Source organism: Lytechinus variegatus, chromosome 15, assembly GCF_018143015.1.
Source record: "Lytechinus variegatus isolate NC3 chromosome 15, Lvar_3.0, whole genome shotgun sequence".
Taxonomy (NCBI): domain Eukaryota; kingdom Metazoa; phylum Echinodermata; class Echinoidea; order Temnopleuroida; family Toxopneustidae; genus Lytechinus; species Lytechinus variegatus.
The window spans coordinates 14,223,169-14,246,982 of NC_054754.1; the positions used below are offsets into that span (position 1 = coordinate 14,223,169).

General features: G+C 36.4%; 2 protein-coding genes and 1 long non-coding RNA gene across 3 annotated transcripts; all 3 read left to right on the top strand.

Moving 5' to 3' along the window:
* The first annotated feature begins 46 nt into the window (after nucleotides 1-46).
* LOC121428805 (1-acyl-sn-glycerol-3-phosphate acyltransferase alpha-like) lies at nucleotides 47-7,215 on the top strand. Its single transcript, XM_041625649.1, has 6 exons — nucleotides 47-929; nucleotides 2,749-2,882; nucleotides 4,159-4,334; nucleotides 5,379-5,495; nucleotides 5,875-5,947; nucleotides 6,451-7,215. The coding sequence occupies exons 1-6, from the start codon at nucleotides 682-684 to the stop codon at nucleotides 6,588-6,590; spliced, it is 888 nt and encodes a 295-aa protein (XP_041481583.1). The 5' UTR covers nucleotides 47-681; the 3' UTR covers nucleotides 6,591-7,215.
* Nucleotides 7,216-8,493: 1,278 nt separating this feature from the next.
* On the top strand, nucleotides 8,494-15,678 carry LOC121428804 (1-acyl-sn-glycerol-3-phosphate acyltransferase alpha-like). Its single transcript, XM_041625648.1, has 6 exons — nucleotides 8,494-9,679; nucleotides 11,448-11,581; nucleotides 12,392-12,567; nucleotides 13,008-13,133; nucleotides 13,506-13,578; nucleotides 14,214-15,678. The coding sequence occupies exons 1-6, from the start codon at nucleotides 9,432-9,434 to the stop codon at nucleotides 14,348-14,350; spliced, it is 894 nt and encodes a 297-aa protein (XP_041481582.1). The 5' UTR covers nucleotides 8,494-9,431; the 3' UTR covers nucleotides 14,351-15,678.
* A 715-nt stretch (nucleotides 15,679-16,393) lies between these two features.
* Nucleotides 16,394-23,086, top strand: LOC121428807. The gene is made up of 5 exons (XR_005971837.1): nucleotides 16,394-16,645; nucleotides 17,907-18,081; nucleotides 18,719-18,875; nucleotides 20,607-20,732; nucleotides 22,272-23,086. It is a non-coding gene; the product is annotated as an uncharacterized LOC121428807 (long non-coding RNA).
* Nucleotides 23,087-23,814: the final 728 nt, after the last annotated feature.

Below are 23,814 nucleotides of genomic sequence, written 5' to 3' on the forward strand. Positions count from 1 at the left end.
AGCAACCGTGTAATCAAAACAGTGTTGTCATTTAGATAATTTTTTAACTTTTGATAAACGAAAAGTCCAATATTAGCATCGTTCTTATAAATGCACTTTGGACAATTCAAATGGATATTTTGCATATCATGCTGGTGGCGTGACTTAAAATGAAGCAGAATTGATCGATCTGATCAAATACTGAATTATCGCCCAAATGTTTCCAAACCGAACTCTCAGTCACTCTTTTACACTAATATTCTTCGCTTGAATTATTTGAATTCTGCTCGGATTGGCGACGTCAACTCAATATATTGACAGGATATCATAACGAACTGAATTTCTTTCATTCTCCTGAACGAAAACAACCAAACCGTCTTGACATTCAATCAATGAAACATAACATTGTGATTTCTACTGGTACACTTGAAATATGTACAACTGCATGAGTGCGACGAACAACACCGAGTGAATACATTCAATTTGGTAAATCAATACATAATTATCTTGAGATACAATTCACCATATTCGCGTTTAGACGCACCTGTACAGACAATACGCCAATCTGGTGAATTGTTGCAATTTATTGGAAGGGAAAGGAGAAGAAGAAAAGCACAAGCAACAGATCAACAACAAGATTTTAAGAGGCAGAATTAGTAGAATAACTAAATAGAACGTAGAAGACCATAAAGTTCTTCAAACATGGTATGGGACGCAGAAAACAAGGAAGGGGATACTATTGGACTCGAACCAAGTCCTGGAACCGATTCATCACTATCTAGTCCGAGTCTATGGATAACCCTTTTCGTCTCGTGTGCTATTGTCATCACCAGCAACCGCAAACTTCGGTTCTATCTGAAATACCATGCCTTCACTGGGATATACTTCTTTTTCGGCATCATATGTGTGCCCTTTATGCTCTTTAACCCTTGTGACCCAAAGGCAGTGACGTAAGTATACAAAATTACAAAAATGATATCTTTATTGGTCATGGTGTCCAAGCAAGGGCGACTCCTGGGTAGGGGGACAAGACGACCCGAAGATGAAGTTATTTTAGTAGTTCCAATACTATCTGTGTAGTCTTCATTTTTCTCTCTTTCCCTTTTCTGTTCCCCTCTCTTTCCCTCTTGCACCTTATTCTTTCTATACCCCTTTTCCCTACTACTTGAAATATTGGACGGTTGCCCCTGCCCCGAATAGCGATGCCCATGGGTCGGAGTTATTGATGGGGATGAGAGGACACTTCCACTGCGGGTCAACCTATACATGTTATACGGTGGATTGAGATTGAATTTACAATAGGAAATGGTTTATTTCAATTTACTCCCCTAAAGTATCCCCCATTTTCTTCCATTTGGTTTGGGCTGATTCCCTTGGTGATGTAGTCAGACTACGTGGATGGGTTTTGATGTTCAAATGATGACGTAACAAGGGTCCCTAGGATCCTTAAAAGAATGCATTCTTAATAAGTAATTAACTTTTAAAGGTCACGCTGTTTCATGGCTAGGATGGATTCAAAGTCGAAAAAAGGTATAATTTATCTACTGAAAAATCATCAAATTTGAATTTGCGAATTATTTAAATTTATATTTTGCATATAAAAATAGAAACAATTAGTAATGAAAGTTCTTTTAATTGAAGTCCACTACCCTTCCCTGATAACACACAATCATTTTGAATACCAAAGTGCAAAACCTCCGGTGTTGATTTAACACCAGCCCAGAATCTATATCTGTCCACACCAGAGAAGTGTTAAACAACACCAGTTTGGTTTAATCTAACACCAGATATGTTTATACAACACCAATTAGTATTAAAACAGCATCGGTTTGATTCCAAACTGGTGTTATTTCAATACTTCTCTGGTGTGGACAGATATAGATTCGGGCTGGTGTTAAATCAACACCGGAGTTTTTGCAGTGCAAAGTTTAATGATACAAATAAGTGGAGACCATATTAAAAAAAAAATAGCGATGAAAGCAGAGCCCCATGAAACCATTATATTCGGAACACTTTCAGAAATGAAAATTATCATTTATATTCTCTAACCTTGTTCAAGTATAATGATCAAGTTGCATTATCTATAGGTCAACCACCAAGTATATTATTTATTTATACGGATAGAATTGAAGTTTACAACATTCTAAACAAACCTAAACCATGGTAAATTCTAAGGGTTATTTTCATTTACAGCAAGTTCATCGTGGGCATAATGGCACAAGAAATCGGGGCCTGATTTCATAAAGGCGGGGCAGATAGTGGGTCGGTTTTTTTTATTATTATTGAAGGATTTCCTGAAAAAAAAGTTAATGAAAACAAAAAATCTAATGATTCCGGAACGAATTTGCGCCTGTCACATATTATGGGTATGCAACTCTCGACAAGTACACCCTAATCCAATAGAGTGGTATGATCATGATCTGGATAATCATATAGAAAGAATGTGACTTTCAGGAATATTGATCGAGAACGAAATTGCACCTACAGTTTTCCCCAATCAATCAAACGTAAAAGGTCATAAGTTTTATTGAATCCCACACCAAGAAGTCTGGGCTTTACGTCAATCGTACTCTCATCTCATCATGGGAGTTCACAATCATCTAAATGGAAATATACATAATTGTACTCGTGTAATAAAAACTTAAAGGAAGAAAACTATTTCGCTTGGAAACAAAGTATTTTACGAGAAAATAAAGAATTGTACTTCCTTCCAACAGTAAATCTTCTTCCTAAACCCAGAGTAATTTGAGGTTTATTTCATTTTGACAGAGTCCCGATATTTTTGGCTCGTTGGGTTCAAAGTCCTCTGTTCGGTATTAGTGCCAAGATTATCGGAATGGAACGATATCCAGACGGCCCCTTCGTCTTCGTTTGTAATCATCAAAGCTCACTTGATTGTTTAGGTAAATAAATATATAACGTGATAATGAAATATATATATATATATAATTCAACAACTCATCTTATAACTTTATACCAGGGGATACTAAAAGCAATATTCAAAAACTTTTTGAAGCAATTAACTATTTGGTGCTTTCCACAAAATGACATCAATCTATTGCAGACAAAATGACTATATGAATTTATATATTATGTTATCTGACTTTTAAAACTTTTTTGTTTTAAAGTATTATTTTATCGCTTCTTCCAGTGAATACAAACATAAACAGACTTCAAAAATGTCATAACGTCATAAATAATACATTACAATAACTTCATAATTGTATGAATAATACATACATAATACGTACAATAAGTAATTCATTAATATATACATAAATCTTTACATGCTTTAAGTCAATTCAGTTGATCCATTCATTTTTCCAATACACTGAAAAAATTAAGAAATATAATACAGAAAATATAGAAATAAAAAAAATACTGAAATATAATAAATAAAAAACCCCACCAAATTAATAAATCAATAAATAAACTGATGCATTTCATACACCATGTTGACCGTCAACCCCTTTTCACTATGATTTATGGAAGCAGAAAAATACAGAAACATTGGTGAATGTTTGATGAAAATCAGTCGAAGAAAAACTGAATTTTAAAAATGTTTGTTTTGTAACATCACAGACGAGCAGCGCCTCCATATAGACATATAGGCCCGTATTCTGAAGTCGGGTTTTGATTTAGACTCTGGCCTTAAATCGTAGTTTAACTATGGATAGCCAATTGTGAGGTCCATAGTATCAGCTTATTTGACCCTCAAATCATTTTTATCTCTCTGGGAAGGGTGAATAAGATAATTGTCTTAACCATTAAAGAAGTAGGAAAGAGCACAGTAAAAAAATATAAGGAACATAATATGTGAACAAATTTTGGCATGTTTGGCTTCCCAGAATTTAAGCACGGAGTTAGACCAAAGTCTAAGATAAACCCTGAGTTCAGAATACTGCCCATTGTGTGATACAGTAAGGGTCATTTACTTTAAAAATGTGACCTTATTCGTTCAAGGGAAATATTTTCAGAAACATAGTTTCATATACCCTTCGTATAGGAAAATCATGTTCCATTAAAAACTATGGAACCTATGTCATGATACATGGTGGAGCTGCTCGCATATGACGTCACAAGTTAAAATCTTTTAAACACTTATAACTCTTTTATTAGAGATGTTAGACATTCGCCAATAAGTACAGGTTTTTCGTTTAATCGTTTCTTTTCTCGCAGGAGTGGTGGAACTTTGGCCACCGCGTAGTGTGATCATCATGAAGAAGGTACTCAAGTACGCTGGTCCATTTGGAATTTGTGCCATCCTAGCCGGGACTATTTTCGTCGACAGGAACAAGAATCGCAGCAATAGAGACAACTTAAAAGATGCCATCGAAGTCATTAAAAGAAAAGGAGTACGTCCCTTCCAAAACATCGCTATCCTATTCCTATTTACCTTGCACGTTTATTACTTATTCCCAATGCAAAAGTATATATCAAATGTTCCCTTTTATAAGGTGATAAATGTTGACTCCATCCCCCTATATCTTGATAAGGATCGTATTTATATAACACTCCAGTCAATGGAATTACATTAATTCATTGAGTACATCACAATTCAGAATCTATGTAAACAATCGAAATTATTTGTATACCTTATTGAATAGGACAAGTCTGACACAAATCAATATTTCGATGTAGGTAGGATCAAGGCAAGGGCACCTTTAATATTTTTATCAATACTATTGCTTGTAAAGGTTGGGAAAGGAAACTACCTTAAATGGACAGATGTCACATCGCTTTAATTAGTTTTCTATGGCAGTTTAAAAGTGCCACCAAGATGTCAGATAATCATCTCATGTCTGCATCTCTAAGAGAAAAGGATGATATGACGAGATCTCGGATCTTGTCATGCCTGCATTTTGTAAAGGGTTGATCACAGATGACGTGATCTTAGATCTTGTCATGTCTACACCTCGTGCATGCCTGTGAGAGATAATTAGATGACAAGAATTTGGATCTTGTGTCATGTCAACATCCCGCAGACATGGAGGGAGAGACATGCTCAGATGACAAGATCTCGGATCTCGTCATGTCTACATCTTTTAGAAAAGATGACCAGATGACATGATCTTGGATCTTGACATGTCTACATCCAATGGAAGAGATGATCAAATGACACGATCTCAGATCTCGTCATGTCTAGGTCGCGTGGAAGAGATGATAAGATGACAAGATCTTAGATCTCGTCAAGTCTACAACTTGTGTGAGAGACATGAACATGAACTGATGAATGATGAGATGACAAGATCTTGGATCCAAGATGTTATCATCTGGTCATCTCTTCCACTGGATGTCGAAATCACGAGATCCGAGATCTTGTCACCTCATCATATCTTCTATAAAACCGTTATACTTAATCCCGAGTCTTGTCCTCTTGTTCCTTTTTTTTCCAACAGTACCGAGTTTTCTTTTTCCCCGAGGGAACGAGAAGATTAACTCAGAAGAATACAGAGAGTTCAGACCCCATGCTCCCCTTCAAAAAGGGGGCTTTCAATCTTGCCATTTTAACTCAGGTAAACGTCCTTTATTATTTTAAATAACGATATATTTTTTATATTTTTTAGTCAAACAATGATTCAACATGTAAACGAAAGCAATAGGTGGGTTGTCCGAGTGCGACATAATCGGTAATTGTACATCGGGAAGTATGAAGCTATTAGTGTATGTATAAGACATCGAAAACAAATGTTATAGGTGGAAAAATTATTACAGATGAATCTATGACAGACCCGAGGTTCTTACCGGCAGTATACAGGAACACTAGATTTAACCACTATGAGCTAACCTTTAATTGGGAGTGTACCTGTAAACATAGACAACGTAAACAAATTAGACTTCTTGGCAGACAAAAAATATGGATAATTCTTCTTCGTTCATTCTTTTGAATTGCAGGTTCCCATTGTCCCTATTGTATTCCAGTCACAGAAGCATCTAATTGATTTCAAGAAGTACATTTTCGTTCCAGGTAAAAATATTTCTTCTTTGTATCATGTTGTATCTTATAATGCACAGCTTTGACAACAGCCGAGAAGAAAGTCAGTGCTTCTAGAAACAGTCCTTTTTCATTGAAACATAATTGGAAACTTATGGGGAAGAAATTGGGACAGGATGGGGTTGTAAGTTAAAAGTAGACATTTCAATGGAGTAAGAGTTTGGTAGTCACGTGTTCGTATCCCTTCCATTCTGCTCATTTCCATGACGTCATAAAAAAATACTCTAGTATAATACGCGATACTGATTCATACTAGAAAACATCGAATTACTTCTTCGAACTCAACATTTTAGCAAGAAAGTCTACATTTTCCACACTGAACCGCTGTATGTCCATCTCTGCATAACCATGCGCGATCTTTATCGATGTATGTTGGCTTACTTTTCAAAAGAGAGATGTTTATATTCACTGTCAATACTTATAACTTTTAAGAAATTGGTAATCTTGCTTCACTTTCTGTTGCTATGCCTCTTTAGGTGAATATAAAGGAGTTGTCCTACCACCCATCTCAACCGAAGGACTGACTTTAGATGACGCCCAGGATCTCTGTGACAGAGTTCGCGCCAAGATGATCGACTGTTTCAACGAACTTGAGAATGGATCATACACCAAATGAATGACAGCTTATTCATGTTATTTCATGAACTAGTCGATAGACGTAGGCCCATATACAGCACATTACTTAAACTATAAACGTTCGGAGTACACTTTAAAAAAATATTGGGCAAAATTTTAACCATGACGATCGAGGGTAATTATGTGTCCAACCAATTTTGGGCAGTATTTTGCCCGATGCGGGAAGCATATATATTATCCAGTAAGGTTAAAAAATAAGCAGCAAATGCTTTCTTTAGTGGGCAAAATTTTAATCACACTGGATGAATAAAAATGCCCATTGTTGGTTGGACACATAATTACCCTAATGGAGCATTATTACCCAATATTTTTTTAGTGTATACTGAACTGATATGGGATTTACAAAAAAGGAATGTTTTAATAATCAATCGACAGTGCCCATGAATTTCTGTGCCTACTTTTAAGAGCTTGCCCTTTATTTTGTCTATTTCAACAAATTTGTGGAAAGTTTAAGCACTTTCAACCGACTAATTGTTTTCAGCATGTAATAGGTCCATGTTTTCAGCCGGTCGGATACAAGGATTATGAGATATCATAGAAATGGACTTATAGGTCAAGTCCACCTCAGAAAAATGTTGATTTGAATCAATAGAGAAAAATCAGACAAGCACAATGCTGAAGATTTCATCAAAATCGGATGTAAAATAAGAAAGTTATGACATTTCAAAGTTTCGCTTAATTATACAATATTTCAATTTTTACGAATTTGATGATTAGGACCTCCTTGCCTGAAGCACAACAAATGGAATTCCACGTGTTCAGGGAGGAATGAAACTTCATTTCACATGACAATGACGAGAAAATCAAAATATTTCATATTTCAAACAATAAAAAACAAATAAATTGTGAGTGAGTGACATCATCGACTCTCTCATTTGGATGTCACTGGCTCGTTCATATAACTGTTTTGTGAAATGAAGCGAAATGTCATAACTTTCTTATTTTACATCCGATTTTGATGAAATTTTCAGTGTTATGCTTGTTGAATTTTTCTCTTTTTATTCAAATCAAGTTTTTGTTGGGGTGGGATTGTCCTTTAACTGAATACTTGCCTATATAGTAAATATACTCCTGCATATAAACTGTATTAAAACATAGTGTACATGGTGTGACCATGACTATAGAAATGATAGAGAACAGTTTTGTACAGGAAGTGGATTCTTACATGTATTATGACATATTTCATATTTTGTTTATTTCTGTTCATAAAAATATTAAGAAAAAATATAAATTCAAACTTGTCTCTTGAGTTCTAGTACACAGAAGAAGTGGGCAAAATGCACTAGCATTGCTGTGTGCATGGTAACTTCAAGTTTTTATAAACACGATATAGTGTTTCCATACTATTGCCAGTGCCGGCATTTTCAGTCATGACATATTTTCCTTCAGACATTTTGAGCATAAAATTCGGGGTCCTTTTCATCATGGAGCTTAGTGACTCAATGGTTCATAAAGACTTGCAACTATTGTTATTTTGCCATTACTGTACATACCTAAGAAACCTTGATGTTTAATTGGCTGCTGAACAGTGATGGCAAATGGCAAAGTTATAATAGTTATATGGACATGATTAAATGGGCCCCAAATCATCATTTCAATTGAGACAATGAAGAGCACCATTCTTGCAAATCTTGAAAAAAAATGAAGAAACTAATTAGCTAGTGCATGTTCGTGATATTGAAAACTCCAAATAGGTTTCACGCCAAGCCGAATTTGTAGCTCGTATTGACTTAACGATAAGAACACTTGTTCTCGGGACTTTTTCTCTCTTTCGTTCTCCTGTTTCCATCTTTTATCACTCCGCACGATTCAACAAAAATCTGCTTAATTAGACATATCTTAAAATAAGGTCCATTTACCGATTTTTGATAAGATAATCGAGTTTGATTTGGAATCCTATTACAGTTGATCGTCAGCGTTCGGCGCGCTATTGCCAGGTGATTGCACTTTGGACAGATGAACTCTGCACGTTTAGAAAACGACAAACATGGCGAGAGAATAGAATTAATTACCTAATATTTGAAATGTTCGTTAATAAGTACACACCTCCAGCAATTAGGTATTACATCAAGATTCTTTAAACTACTTCGTCAGAGAAACTTATCTGAACCTCGTACCTCTAAAGAACTAATGTTGAATTTACGTGAATTTGTGTTTTCTCTCAGCACACGACTGCAACTTTTCAACATTTCAAGCCGAGATTTACCATATGTATTTCAAGTACAAAACGATTTCGTAGCATGTATGTTTCTTATTTGGCAATCATGAAATTTATGCTATCACGTGGAGTTTGACGACCGACAATATGAAAAATTCTTAAATAGGGAAGCATCATGAGATTGCAACGGAATCACAATATACTGTGTCACTTGTTGGTTTCGTTATAGCAGTGATGTAGTATAAAACCGAATATAAAAATTACTACAGGAAAAAAAAAATATAAGATTGTGGACCCCGCATATTTCCTTTACCATCAATATACGCCTTCATCTTAAGTGATTTCCATCTCTAACCATCAACTGACAAGGATCGGGTAAGCTGGCTGAAGATTTGCAGCGATAAACAGGAACCTTGGACTTTAATAACTAATTCATGTAAATAACAAGCAATATTAATTGCACAATTCGATCAAATTATCAAAATAATTATTATTTATTCTGGATTCTTTTTCTGCAACACACATCACAAAGACATTATGTACGACTGCTTTTTAAGAGTATCCATCGGACAATATATATAAAGACATCACGAGCAAGGTCTCATTGAACTAACACCATCGTCGTTTCGTCGCATCCAAGATCTCAAGACCGTACCGTCGATCATGGCCTGGGACACAGAAGAGACAGATGGAAGCACTATTGCAGCTGGCCCGGTTCCTGGAACCGATCTATCACATTCAATCCGTGTTCCGTGGAGTATTCTGGTCGCATTCATGCTCCTGGTCCTACTTTGTAGCCGCAAAATTCGGTTCTACCTCAAATACCACTCTTTCGCTGGAATCTATTTCTTTTTCGGCATCATTTGTATACCTATTATGCTCTTCAACGCACGTGATCCCAAATCAACCAGGTAAAGTACATACTTTTTTTATAGACATGTCTATTCTGCAATTTCTGTGAGATCTAGAGATTTAAACGTAATTAGCTTACCCTTAGCGCGAGAATTATAATTATTCAAGTCTTTTAATCTTTTTATTAATTGCAGTTTCTCTGCAGGGTGGGAGGGACGGGTAACGACAGTTTTGCAGTATATATACATGTACTTAATTAAAATGATAGGATTTATATAGCGCACGTATCCACCTTGTTAGGTGCTCAAGGTACTCCTTTATAATCCAATAAGCTATACCATGGCTATACCAATTCCGGCAGCTTTCTGGGTAATTGCTTTCTACCGGTACCCATTTACCTCGCCTGGGTTGAGTGCATTACAATGTTGGTAAATTTCTTGCTAAAGGAAAATACGCCATGGCTGGGAATCGAACCCACTTCCCTAAGACTAAAGAACGAGAGTCGTATCCACTAGACCACGACGCCCCCATCTATCATGTCAATGCGAGACTGAAGTGTCCTCAACGGGCATTGAAGTTGAGTAAAAAGTTTAATACGATTTGCAAATATATTGCGTAACGCACGATTGAATACTCAAGGTACTATCAATGTATAGGCCATAAGACCAAAAAGTGATTCATTATAATCCATGTGGCTCATGTTGTTTAAAACATATATATTGATTTATTATTGCAAAGCATGAAATTCAATTCAAACACACAAACATAAAACAATTGTATTCTATTTCGAGTAAGTATATTTCATCCGTCCGTATAAGTCCAACTATATGCTAACTTTGCCTAAAAGTTGAGTGGCACAGTGATAAAAACGATGTACTCTTGCCCAAATGCTGCATGGCAACAATGGCGTGCAAATTAACCTTCAAAGCTCAGTCAAATATTAACTTCTTGAATCAAGCCACCTGCAAAAATATAGCACTGACCTATTATTTTTGTTGAATATTAATCAGAACTGTATTCGGTTATCATTCCTCTATATGATATACACAGCCTTTGATAAACATCACTCTACAAACTAATAATCCGGTGACTTTGTGCTATATCATGAATATCAAGAACGTGGAACCAAATGTTGTTCGAATTTGAATATATAAAAATATTGTGCTCATACTGGTTTATCATGATTTAATCACGAACCTCTATTTACATAATAAATATCTCGTGCAATTACAGGAAGTGCTTGCAATCCATCATTTTCAGTGATATCACAGTCATACCATCGACCCATTTATTGGTTAAAGCAATAGCGTTATTTCGAACGACAAATCCAAGCATCGGTTGGTGTGACAGTTTCGTCCTTATGCCAATTCGTCCAATTGCCAACTCGTCTGCTATCATTTTTTTAACTACCATCGGTTCATCCACCATCCACATGGTCTAGAGTAATTGCCAATTCGTCCACTCACCATTTAATTTAAGAACCAGTTGGTCAAATAGCCATTTAGTCCATATACCATTTGGTCTGATTTGACTAGGTGTTAATTATGGAAAATGAATGAAATGGATATTAGACAAACTGGTTATGAGACGAAATAGTGATTAGACAAAGAGATGTTTGGACCAAATGGTTATTGGATCAAAAGGTTGTTATATAAAATATTGATGGACGAAATGGCATTAGACAAAGTGAAAGTAGACCATGTGAAGAGTGAAAAGTTGGCAGTAGACGAATTGGCAATTGTTTTCTTTCAATTTTGTTTCATTTTTATCTAGAACAATGCGCTTTTTATCACGAATCTTAAATCAAGTATACTTTCTTTTCCTCAGAATTCCGAGATTACTGGTCCGGAAGGTGCAAAGTCCTCTATTCGGTATCACGACCAAAATGATCGGATTGGAACGATATCCGGAAGGCCCCTTTGTCATTGTCTGTAATCATCAAAGCTCACTTGATTGTATAGGTAATATTCCTTTAATGTCATGCAGTTAAAGAAATGGAACAAATTTGGTATATCCTCGATCTAGATGACGACCCTGCATGTCGCTCATCGTCTGTTTAGACTATAGAGCACTGTTTAGAAACGTATGTTAGATACGGAGTCTTTATCGAAGTTAGTTACGGATTCCTGAACAGCGCCACGAACATCGTGAAGGGGCTTTCAAAGTTACATTGTTTGTTCTTGTATGGTTAATGCAGAACTCCCACTTCCCTGGTTTGCTGATTGGGTAAAAAAAATAAATGCATATTGGCCAACATCCACATTTGCTACATCATTTAAACAAAGTTACATTGTATGTTCTTTTATGGTTAATGCAGAACTCCCACTTCCCTGGTTTGTTGATTGGGTAAAAAAGAAATGCATATCGGCCAACATCCACATCTGCTACATCATTAAAAAAAAATGTTTATTACTGATCGGTAGGTTCTCATGGCTATAGAAATGGTGGATGCAATAGGGCCTTCATGATATCAATACGATTTTTTTCGTAACACCTGGAACGCCCTATAGTTCATGCGATCAAATCAAAGGGCGTTTTATTCACAATTCGACATTATCGAAAAATGTTTTGTAATGGGATTGGCAAGGGGATGAAAAGCTAAACTTTTGTCGTTTCAATCCAATTTGAAATCCTTCAAGGAATCCAACCCGATTCTCCACCTGCGACTCGCATCTCTAAGCCTCTCTTGATGTTGAACACAAAGGAACATTAAAAGTCTCTATAATAACTCTCAATGACCCGTTATCTGTCTTTCAACATGTTCAATGCAGGTGTAATGGAGCTCTGGCCTCCCCGATGTGTAATACTCATGAAGAAAATGCTCAAGTACGCAGGACCATTCGGCCTGGGAGCCATCTTGGCCGGGTCCATCTTTGTCGACAGGTCTAACCACCGAAGCGCCAAAGACACTTTAAGTCAAGCTGTAAAGATCATTCAGACCAAGGGTGTAAGTTGTAATAACCTGCGACATGATTCCAAAGGATTCAAACAATTCATCACAATTGGTATACTTTCACATCAAATTAACCAATGTTTTGGTGAATATGTGTCTGCCCCCCCCCCAAAAAAAAAATATATATATAAAATAAAATAAATAAAAATAAAGTCAAACCAACTGATTCAATCATTTGTTAGAATATCTCATTTTTTTGTTGATTTTGACCGCATAAATATTTTATGTAAGAATGGAGTTGACAAAAATAACTTTTTATAATTTTCAAAGTATCTACACGCATTTCATCTTCAGAAATACCATCACATAGAATGATTTAGCACGTTTAGGGGAATGTGATAATGATGGTGGCTGTCGTGTATAAAATAATATTATTTAGGCTAATGTCATGATTGCACGGTGTGCTTTCTTCTCTTTTCATCACTGTCCCACAGTATCGAGTATTAATTTTCCCCGAAGGAACCAGAAAGTTACCAAAGGAATCATCGGGAAAGATTGGCAATTCGGAACCACTGCTCCCATTTAAAAAGGGAGCATTCAACCTAGCGATTCTCTCACAGGTATTTTCTAAATTAAATCCAACCGTGTGCTCTACCAATAAATTGAAGTTCCTTGATTTTACTCCAACAAATTACATGCTTTATTCTTAAATAAGTATTATTCTACATCGAGTTCAACGGTACAGTCTTTGATCGGTTTTGATCTGAAATCATAATAACGATTCTCCTAAGAGTAAGAGAACCAGGTATCATTTCATACATTGCTACTATTCATTAGGTCCTCTGTAATGGAGACCATAAACAGTAAATTTGTGTCTCTTTTCGTTTTATTTTGTGGTCTTTATTGTCAATCGTTTCAATTTTTTGACATTTATTCGATTACGATAATCGAAACCAACGATAAGCTAACCGTCTTTACTGTTATAATTTCAGGTTCCAATTGTACCTGTCGTATTCTCTTCGCAGAAGCATCTGATTGATTTCAAGGAATACAAATTCGTTTCCGGTATATCACTTTCAATTACTAATCATTCCATAAAAGTCAAGCAATTCATCATCATTTTCGTCATCATAACAACCGCAACTAAATGGCACTGAATAAATACACGCTCAGTTTGTCGTCTCCCATTAATCAAGAGCAAGACACTTTCTTTTCATTCTTCTGTCTTTATTCAGCGCCATTTTAGACTGTAGTTTTTTTTTCTAAGACGGCTTTTCAATCATCATTCCATTACTACTTTGAGTGGGAGTCAAGTCCTCTTAATAATCTTTAAAACTCAGAAGTATTTACCGGAAACAAATCAAAACAACTGTTTAGTCCTTGATTATGGTTAAAACGATTGCAAGTTTTCGTCAGCTCTGAAACTAAGGGAAAAATCCTTCTCATTTCATAATGGAACGCGAAATTCACGAGCATGCTCTCCCTGATTGACAATTTCCTTCAGTAGTTCCACCATAGTTCCACTCTTAAGTATATTTTGAGCTCCTGCCATTGAAACGGCCCTGATTGGTAAAAAAAATCTGTTCTCGACTGATTACTGCTTCACCAAACTTACATGAGGTTCTACCGCTATGGCATCGGAAATGTCCTTTAAAAGGAGGAAAGATTAATAATATATTTTCTTTCTTTTTCAATATAAGGTGAATATACAGGTGTCGTCCTGCCGCCCATAGCAACCAAGGGGCTGACACTTGAAGATGTCCCTGATCTCAGTGACAGAGTCCGTGCCAAGATGATCGCTTGCTTCAACGAAATGGAACAAACTCAAAGCCGCTGAGGGCGCTGTTTACAAGCTTTGGCCCTATCATGTACATGTACTACAAAATAGGTTCATGCGCCAATCAAGCTCGGGTTCGATGACTTCGATATGACTTGTGGAAACTGCGTCGTTGGATCAGCATAATGTTGCCACAAAATCGTCAAATACTGCGGACATGGTCGAAAATACATCTTCACAGCTTTTAAAGACATTATCGCGAAATGGCACAAGTTGGTTTCAATCTAGTTCGAACATTTCTCTGTTGATATATGGTACGGCCATTATGGAGATTTCGGAGCCAGAAATGCATATACTCTAACATGGACCTACAACAAACTCTGATTACAGTAAAGCATAATATGACAATAAGCCTTATTATAATTAAAGTATACGCCCTACCGATAATCATCCACATTTTGAAGAGGAAAATAACACTCCATATATATGAGTCTCTTCACAAGAGACTCATGTGAAGTGTTGCTCTGGTTTGTTACTCAGGTCAACCAACAAGGTTGCATTACAACTTACAACTTATACTTTGTATGTAAAGAATTCATGCTGTCCTACATGTCGGTCCTTCGATCAACAATCGTGACTCAGTCTCACTGTAGCGAGGTCGATCGGGCCGACAGCAAACCGAAAAAACAATACACCGTTTTCAGTGTGACCAGTATGATCCGATACAGGTTCCCACTACAAACTGGTAATGCTCGGTCAATCCTGATCATGAGGCATGATCGACCAGGAATGCCTTATGCCTCTCCCTCTCTTTTATTATTTTTTTTTGGGGGGTGTCAATTTTTTGGCGCCAATTCGAATCCCGTAAAAGTTCGACTCTGCAACCGCACGAGGTATAATTATGAATCAATTCAACAATATTTATCAGGCTTCATGTTCAGGCATATGGCATTAACTTTGCTACTACATTCATAATCTCGAGATTTGTTTCATATACATACACTTATAGTCTTACATCCTTAATGACTATCTAAAGACTATCTTGAACCATAAACTACATTCACATCAACGAAACCACTCCAGCCGTTCAAAGTTATTTCATATTTTCAAAAGGGTACGTGTATCATCGGTCAGTTTGGAGTTGGCATTCTTGGTGTGATTGGATGGACGTTTTGTCCTTTCAAACGTACGTGATTATGGAAAAATAAATGCCTTACATCATTCATGTGCATGGGAAAACGTAAAAGGTTTATAACAAGGTTTATAACAAGGTATATAGTCCAGGTATGTTCTGACTTATCTTTCATTTCAACTGTATATCCTCAAGATTGAATTGAATTGAATTGAATTTATTACCAAATATTACTGTCAGGTACAATTACAAGGAATAGTACATCACATATAAACAAAACATTTGGTAATTGGAGCTAACATAATAGCAAGATGCTAATCGAGGTTAGCCCCAAATAATGTCATTATCATAGTTTAAACAATAAATTTAACTAAATCTCAATATTGTACAACAAATTCAATACTAATTCTACTTATTACTGTTGCAGAAAGTTTCGATTATTTTCAGTGAACATATTTACACTATTTACAAGAAGAAAAAATCTTAATTATTCACAAAATCTTTACATAGAATTATTTGTTTTCAGGCAGTATTTTACCATATTTTACCATTTTACCATAAGATGATTATTATACTCTCGCATCAATACTCATTTCAATAAATATTTCAGATATTTATGTTTGAGTAGACGTGTTCCAGTTTAGGCCTACATATTTCATCTGTTTTTTAATTTGTCATGTTTTGCAAAATGTTATTGTGAATAGAATATGAAAAGAAGAAGAGACGTGTCGAGTTGTGCTTATCATTGTCCCATTCCTACAAGGCCATGCTCCCAACAATACATTCAGCCAAGCCTATCGCCGAAATGTAATCAAATAGGATATAAAAGAAGAAAGTCACGACAATTTGCATTTCATTTACACAGTAAAAACGCTGTACAAAATATCGCTGTATAAGAGGTGCTGTATAATTTTTTGAACAGCACATGTTTAAGCTTTGATAAATATCGGTATAAAACACGGCGAATGGACCTGTTTAAGGTCTGTAGACATAAGGCTTGAACAGGGGGTTGTACAAGATACCGGCACATGTAAAGCGCATGCGTACGCGTGCGCAGTGCTATGCTAGTGGTCGGAAGATGGCGTTGAGTATGTTCGACTCGGAGACTGCTGCAGTGCACTGGAAAAATCGTGTTTAATCTCCGTTTTAGAAAATGAAAGATTTGGGGGTGACAAACCTGCTTCAGGAGTGGGACTTCCCACATTTAGTTCCAATCTTTAGAGGTAAATTCAGTGATTGATTTCGAGTGAATGTTCATGAATAATCTCAAAAGTCAATGCATTGTTACCGTTGTTGCAGTGCTTTTATTGTGTGTGCATGTACGTGTGTAACTCTATTATGATGGTCGCCAAGTCAGAAATATAGGCCTATGATTTTATTGGAAAAACCTCGGCTCGGCCGGCAGTCATTTTGAGATTGAAAAAAAAATGGTGCCCCATCTGCGCACCCATTCACTATTGCACGTGATTTGGAGATTTTGATGAGAAAGGTTGCATTTTGAGGCTGTCATAAGAAATACCCAAATTTCATTATTTTTTCCATCTTTGTGAGTCGGATTTTGCAATAAATATCTGTCTATGCATTAGATGTGTAAAGTTTGCATTGCGTATCTTATAGATTCTACTAGAATTGCGCAGATACGCATGTGCGCAGACTATGGTACCTTGAGCGAAGTTCGTGCAGGATCCACTCCACTTAATTACCACTAGGGCCTACACCATGCTCCACTTACACGAACTTCGAGACCATGAACTCGATCTGATATTCTGAGTGACAAAAGGTGGGATTTTATGGGGGTGAAATATGAAATTCATGCAACATCACGATCTTTACACAAAGTTTCACTTCTTTCCATGCTTCTATTAGTATTAGTCTCAAAATTGGTGATTTGAATTATAGCCTACATGAACTGTGATGAAGATCCTCACACATAAATAATTCACTGCCGATGATCGCATGCGGATGCGATATGCGCGAGGTACCGGGTCCGGTACAAGCTCGGACCGGGCCGTCCTCAAGCACATAGCCTACGTGTAATGTAGGCCTGGCTAGATCTATTTCTAGTCAACTTTATTCAATTTTGTACGTCTACATATGTGTATGTTAAACCCCATTAAAATCTAGGTCTATACTATAGGTCCAAACCTAGATCTAAATCCTGGCCTAGCTTGGCCAATAGTCCCTTATTATTGGCCAGCCTAGCGAGGACAGGCCTACATGCAAATAGCAACAGATCTAAATGTTACATTGTAATTGCAGATGTATGTACAGTTTGTGAATGATCAGAAACTAATTTTGAATCTGAGATACAGGAATTACATTTAGGTTGACTTCATGTAAATTCCCCACTGTGCACAGGGGAATTTTTTATTGAGAATTTCTACAATTTATCCACTTATTCCATCAGTTCTCTATAGAATAGTCAGATAACTTGTGTAATAATTAATGTTACTATTCTTGATCTTTGATTCATGTTTATCACAGTTAAATGTTGCAGAAGATGAGCACGAAGAAGACACCTACTGGATGCAATATTACTCATCACCTGACAACATTGTTAATGTGACGAACCTCGGTACCGAGATATGAGTTGACTAGAGGAAACCCGCGACCAAGCACAGCAGAAATTCTTGACAAATATCTACAGCTTTTGGGAATGGTAAAATAACTTGATTACTTAGTGCAGTGGATTCGCATTATGAAAAAAAAATAATTTAATTGTTCGAAGTTGAACAAAGCATTTTTGGTTATGAATTTCCAAAATTATTCTCTTTCTTGCTTGAGAATATAGTGCAAGATCATAGGATCACTTACTCTGCCTCAGTGTTAAAAATTCAGTTGCATCTTAGTTGTCACAATTCTATGATTAGTGGAAAAGTTGTTCTGAAATCCGATTGGAAAGATTAAATTATGTCTTCTTCCCATGAATGTCCATCTCTGGCGGGGGGGGGGTATTAATTTCCCCACCTAACTCCCCCCCCCATTTTGCAAATACTAAGTATTTTTCTCCAGTGGTTAATTACTCCAATAGTGATCAATATTTTAAAAAATGTGATAAATGGTTAGAAATAGAAAGGTCAATGTCAAAGCTCACTAGACTTTACTTGATTTGTGCAGTGTGTGCATGTGACCTAGGGTTTTTGTTACAAACATTGATAAGTTTTATTTTTTATTTAATGAGCAATATTTAGCATGACGTTAATTACAATGTACCGGTAATGTATGAAAACATGGTATTGCTGGTAATTGTATTATGTGTTATACAGCTTATATATAAATACTTATTTCATTTTCAGATTGATCAAGACTTTGATTTAACAATTGATGCAGCTCCTGGTGCCCTTTTCACAATGTGGCCAAAGTTGTCCAGGCAGACTTTGGAATTTGCGGAGAACATTAATCCAGGGTATAGAAAGATCCTAGGGGCTGGAGTGGACCAGAAAATGACGCAGAGTAAGTTTTAGTCTTATAGTTATACTCAATTCAAACTTACAGTAGCAGTGCGAAGACTTTTACAAAGCTGCATCAATTAGCATTTAAACTGCAAAAGAGGATATTTCCTCTCCAGGTGTGTAAGAATAACAATGCTTACAATTTAAAGTGAAATCAGTGTTCTTATGTACACCGAATCCTGTCTAACATAATTAGTATAGTTAATGGACCTCATCGAAACAAGCAAATGATGTTCTACAGTAACATACACCAATTCAGAGTAATGATTTCTGAAGAGGAAGTAACACAGACCCTTTTTTTTACTATCGTGTTGCACAAGCCATTAAAGAGAGATAATTGACTCTCAACATAATACCAGCTGAACACTGCGCACAGCATTATCAGCATTATTGCATTATTGTGTGGGGGGGGGGCACTCAGTATATAATGCATAGTGGGTATGTGCAGCGGAGGGGACCCCCATTTTTACACTCAAATTTCCGTTCCAAGGCATAGCATTTTTAGCCTATTAAGAAAAAGAACAAAGAAAGCCACTCCAAGGCATATTTTCTTCTCGTGAAAAAGGAAGAAAGAAATCCGCTCCAAAGCTTCGCATATTTTCTGTTATGCCGTTCCGATCGATCTGCTACAATGAGTAGTAATTTTGAAAAAGCAGCCGCTGCAATGAACGCTGTCTGACCATTGCCTCTCTGCTAGCGCACCCACCGCCCATGCTGCCGGTCTAGCTGCATGCACGTATGCCCATTCCATAGGGATGCATGAAGGCACTCACATGCAGGCGACTCGTTCCAAGGACCCCAGTTTTCACAAACATTTGTAGTTCTGAAGCCCGTTCCGAGGACCCTCCTTTTTGCAATTAGCCCACTCCAAGGCCCCCGTTTTTTGTCTCGCCCGCAGCACACCCCCACCAATTTTTGGGTCGAGTGCCCCCCCCCCCGGATTGTGTAGCAGTAATGCATTGCAGGAATTTCAAATGGGAACACTGACAAAACTTGAATAACTTTGTACTCAAGGCTTTTAATCAAACTTGGAGAGAAGCATGGTTATATGCAAATTTATTTCAATTTTACCAAACATGAGGGTCACCTCATGGGTCAGGCTGATGATGAGCATGGGTCAAAGTTAAGCCTATTAGGGCAAGTTTTGTATTACAGCTCATAACGTTTGATCCATGTACAGTGTATGCCCATTTTTTACCAAACTTGGATGGTAGATGTCCCGGGGGAGTGGGTTGAAGGTCACCTCCAGGTCAAATGTTACAGCAGGGGTTGAAGAACTTTTGGAGCTCATTGTTAGGATTTTTGTTTGTTTGTTTGTTTAAATTTCTATCATCACTCATAAATTGTTACCAATCTAAGAGAGACATCTGATGTTCTTCAGAGATTTGAAGGTCACCTCCAGTTCCAAGCTTAAGGTCACAGGCAGGGGTCAACAAGCCTTTTGAATATAAAATGATTTTGTTGTATATTAATGGGTGATACACATTTTGGCTGAAATCACCATGGTGAATCCCTTTATTACCTTCAATCCTTATAATATCTCAATTATATACTTGTACCCATTCCACTTGTAAGATTGAATCTCACTTGCAGGCAAACACATTTAGTTTGAAAATGCTGATATCTCCTCACCTTCATCTTTCTTTCCTATTTTCTTTGCTCCCATTCTTATTTTGTTTTCCCTTCCTTCACCGGTCACTTCTTTGCTCAAACCGTATTTTCATTTATACAGGTCAACAATGAAGAAAATTTGGCTTTCAGTACTTCCTGGGATTTTGATCGGCAGAATGAAAGGGGAATGAGGCAAATTAAATGTGCCGTACTTCAAAGTCTTGAATCTTTCATCAATCTCCAATTAGTAAGTATTGATTATCATCTTAATTTTTCAAAGTTTTTATTTATTTATTTATTTATTTTTTGGCCAATTTAGGTTAAAGCTCTGATTTTCCTGAACAATATTAGAACGTTACTGTTGGCAATCTTTGAGAGCACTTAGGTTTGACTGTAGCGCATGCTCACTTGACCAAGGCAAGTGAAAATATCAAAGTGCTTAAGTTGCTTACACAAAAAGGTAAAAAAAAAATTAATGTGGGCAAGTAAAATTTTGACCCCAACATTGAAATCTGTTTAGGGCAGCTATCTGACTGTATTTGTTCTATCTAATAATCCTGATACTAAATTAAGTATCTCAATTCTGTAGCGCAAATCATAACAACGGAATAAGTTCACACAATGACTTAGTCAATACCTATTCTGCATGTATGTCATGGTTGTTGAATGTCTATGCAAAACTGCACATCTTGCGAAGACTTGAAATCTCCTTAAATGCAGTTCTCTAAACTCAGAAAAATACCTCCTATGGTTTTACCTCAATAATGTAATGAGATCAACGCTGATTCATGTTATTTATTTTGTGGGGGGGGGGAGCAATAGAAGTCCTTAAAGGGATGGTCCGGGCTGAAAATATTTATAGAGTAGAATTCACTGAGCAAACTGCCAAAATTTCATCAAATTGGATAACAAAGTTATTGAATTTTAAAGTTTAGCAATATTTTGTGAAAATAGTCGTCATGAATATTCATTAAGTGGGCTAATGACGTCACATCTCGATCCACTTGTTCTTTTGTATTTTATTGTATGAAAATAGGTTTATTCAATTTTTTTCCTCCAAGAACTAGAAAAATTGGATTGACATTTCATTTAGTGCATTAGATATTGATTGCTGCAACTTATTTCATTATAAAGGAGACATATTATTCACACAAGTATGAAATAATGAAAAAATATGGTTTTATGTAATAACATAAGAAAACGGAAAGTGGAGATGTGACATCATCAGCCCACCTAATGAATATTCATGACGACTGTTTTCACAAAATATTGCTAAACTTCAATAACTTTATTATTTGTTATCCGATTTTGATGAAATTTTCGCCATTTTGTTCAGTGAATTCTACTCTATGTATTTAAGACATGAATATTTTCAGCTTTTGACCATCCCTTTAAAGATATTGGCTAACAATACCACAATTAAAAAATCTGAGCCGCATGATTTCCCATGCTGAAAATCTTAAGTTGACCAGATTCACTTGCCCATTTCATTATACATGATGGCCCAAAAAGAATAGAACAATTTAGATCTTTAATTTCAGTGATATAGCCAAAGTGTCATTGTATTGGATATTTCTTTTTTTTGGTAGAATGATGTAATTGTCATGTTTTGTGAACCCTTGTCATTATGATTTTCGAAATATCATTTACCACCTAGTATTTCCCACTCCTGTATTACCTGTCAACCCTGCTCTTAGTATGTAAGGTATAATACAGATTATCCAACTAGATGTCTGTGTGATTGGTCTTCTACCCCCTTCGATTCTTTGTTTTGCACTTTATTTAGGAAGGAGCATGAAGAAAAAGAAGATGAACAGGAATTGACAATGGCGCGTTCCATACCTGGGAGTGATTGCACAGTGGCACCCTTGGACCTAATTTCACCCTGACATCAAGTTGGTTTTAAGGAGAACCATGAGAGAAATTAATAAATTAAAGTTTGGCGAATATCAAAGAATAACAGAGTTATGAGGCTTCAAAGTTTTAAATTTGTGACATGACATGCGAGCAGCTCCCAATATGTCAATCATGTAATATAAATTCCATAAATTGCCATTTTTTAATGGTTTTCATGATAATTAAATGGGTTTTTATCAGAAGCTTGTATGAAATAATGTTTCTGATAACATTGAATCCACAGGTAAAATCATTTTCCAATTTCCCTAGAAAAGGCACTTGTATAGAATTGATATCACATAAAATATGGGGAGCTGCTCGCATGTGAAGTCACAAATTTAAAACTTCATAACTCTTATTCTTGGTGGATTTTCACCAACTAACATGCAATGTCAGGATGAACCTTGCCTTTAAACCTTATATTGGCAGCCTTTCATTGACATTTACATACAGTATTTTAGGTTTTGTGAGCAAGTATATGAAAAAGGTGCTAATTAACACCTACTTCCCCTTCTTAACCCTAAACAGGCCGGGGGGGGGGGGGGTTTAAAACAACCTTCCCCAACATTTTCTGCGATCATTCCTCCACGGGAGATTTGTTGACCCTGCCACTCTCAGAGTTTATACTAAGTCTCGCGCATCTTTTGAGACCAAATTTACGATGCCCAGGTACGTTGTCCCGAAATTATGCAACATTTCGTAAGTTCATGTCTGACCAAAAATTGTTCCAAAACGTGATTTCGTCCACAAAGTCAATGCAAATTGAGTTTTCTCATCTTATTCATAAAGCTATGATTTTTACTTTAAACAGCAGAAGTCAATTGATTTTAGCATAATTATATGCTTCAAACAGGCTGTGCTATAATATAAATCTGGTGAAAAAAAGGTTGAAAAACAAAGAAATTCCTAAAACAATAAAATACATAAGAAATTGATTTCCAAACTGAAGTTTTTTTCAATTGCGATTGTTAAGAATGCTACAAAGAATATTTTTACCAAAAATTAGCATTCTGGGAGCTTTATGGTATGAAGTGAATTAGAGCAAAAAAATATGATTTACCCATAAATTAATTCATATAAAATAATATCATTATTTGGAAAATTTTACCATACAGCCTTGTAGATTACATCGCACACTACCAGCGTGCAAATTGCTCGCGTGATCGGCGGGGGCACTTCCATTCACGAGTGGATACCATGCGCGACCATGGGGTCTCGAAAAGCACCCTAAACACGTAATTTCCATATTCGGAACATGCACCCCTTAACAAGTATTGGCGTGTGAAACCCTACCCTTAACAACTATTGGAAACAAAACGATACTCTTGGCAAATATTCCCTGAAATGAACCCCTAAACAAGTACAGGAATGTTTTATTGTTACGGGTCCTTCGGTTGTCTGCTTTACCTTAGTTGGTTTGGTACGACCCCATC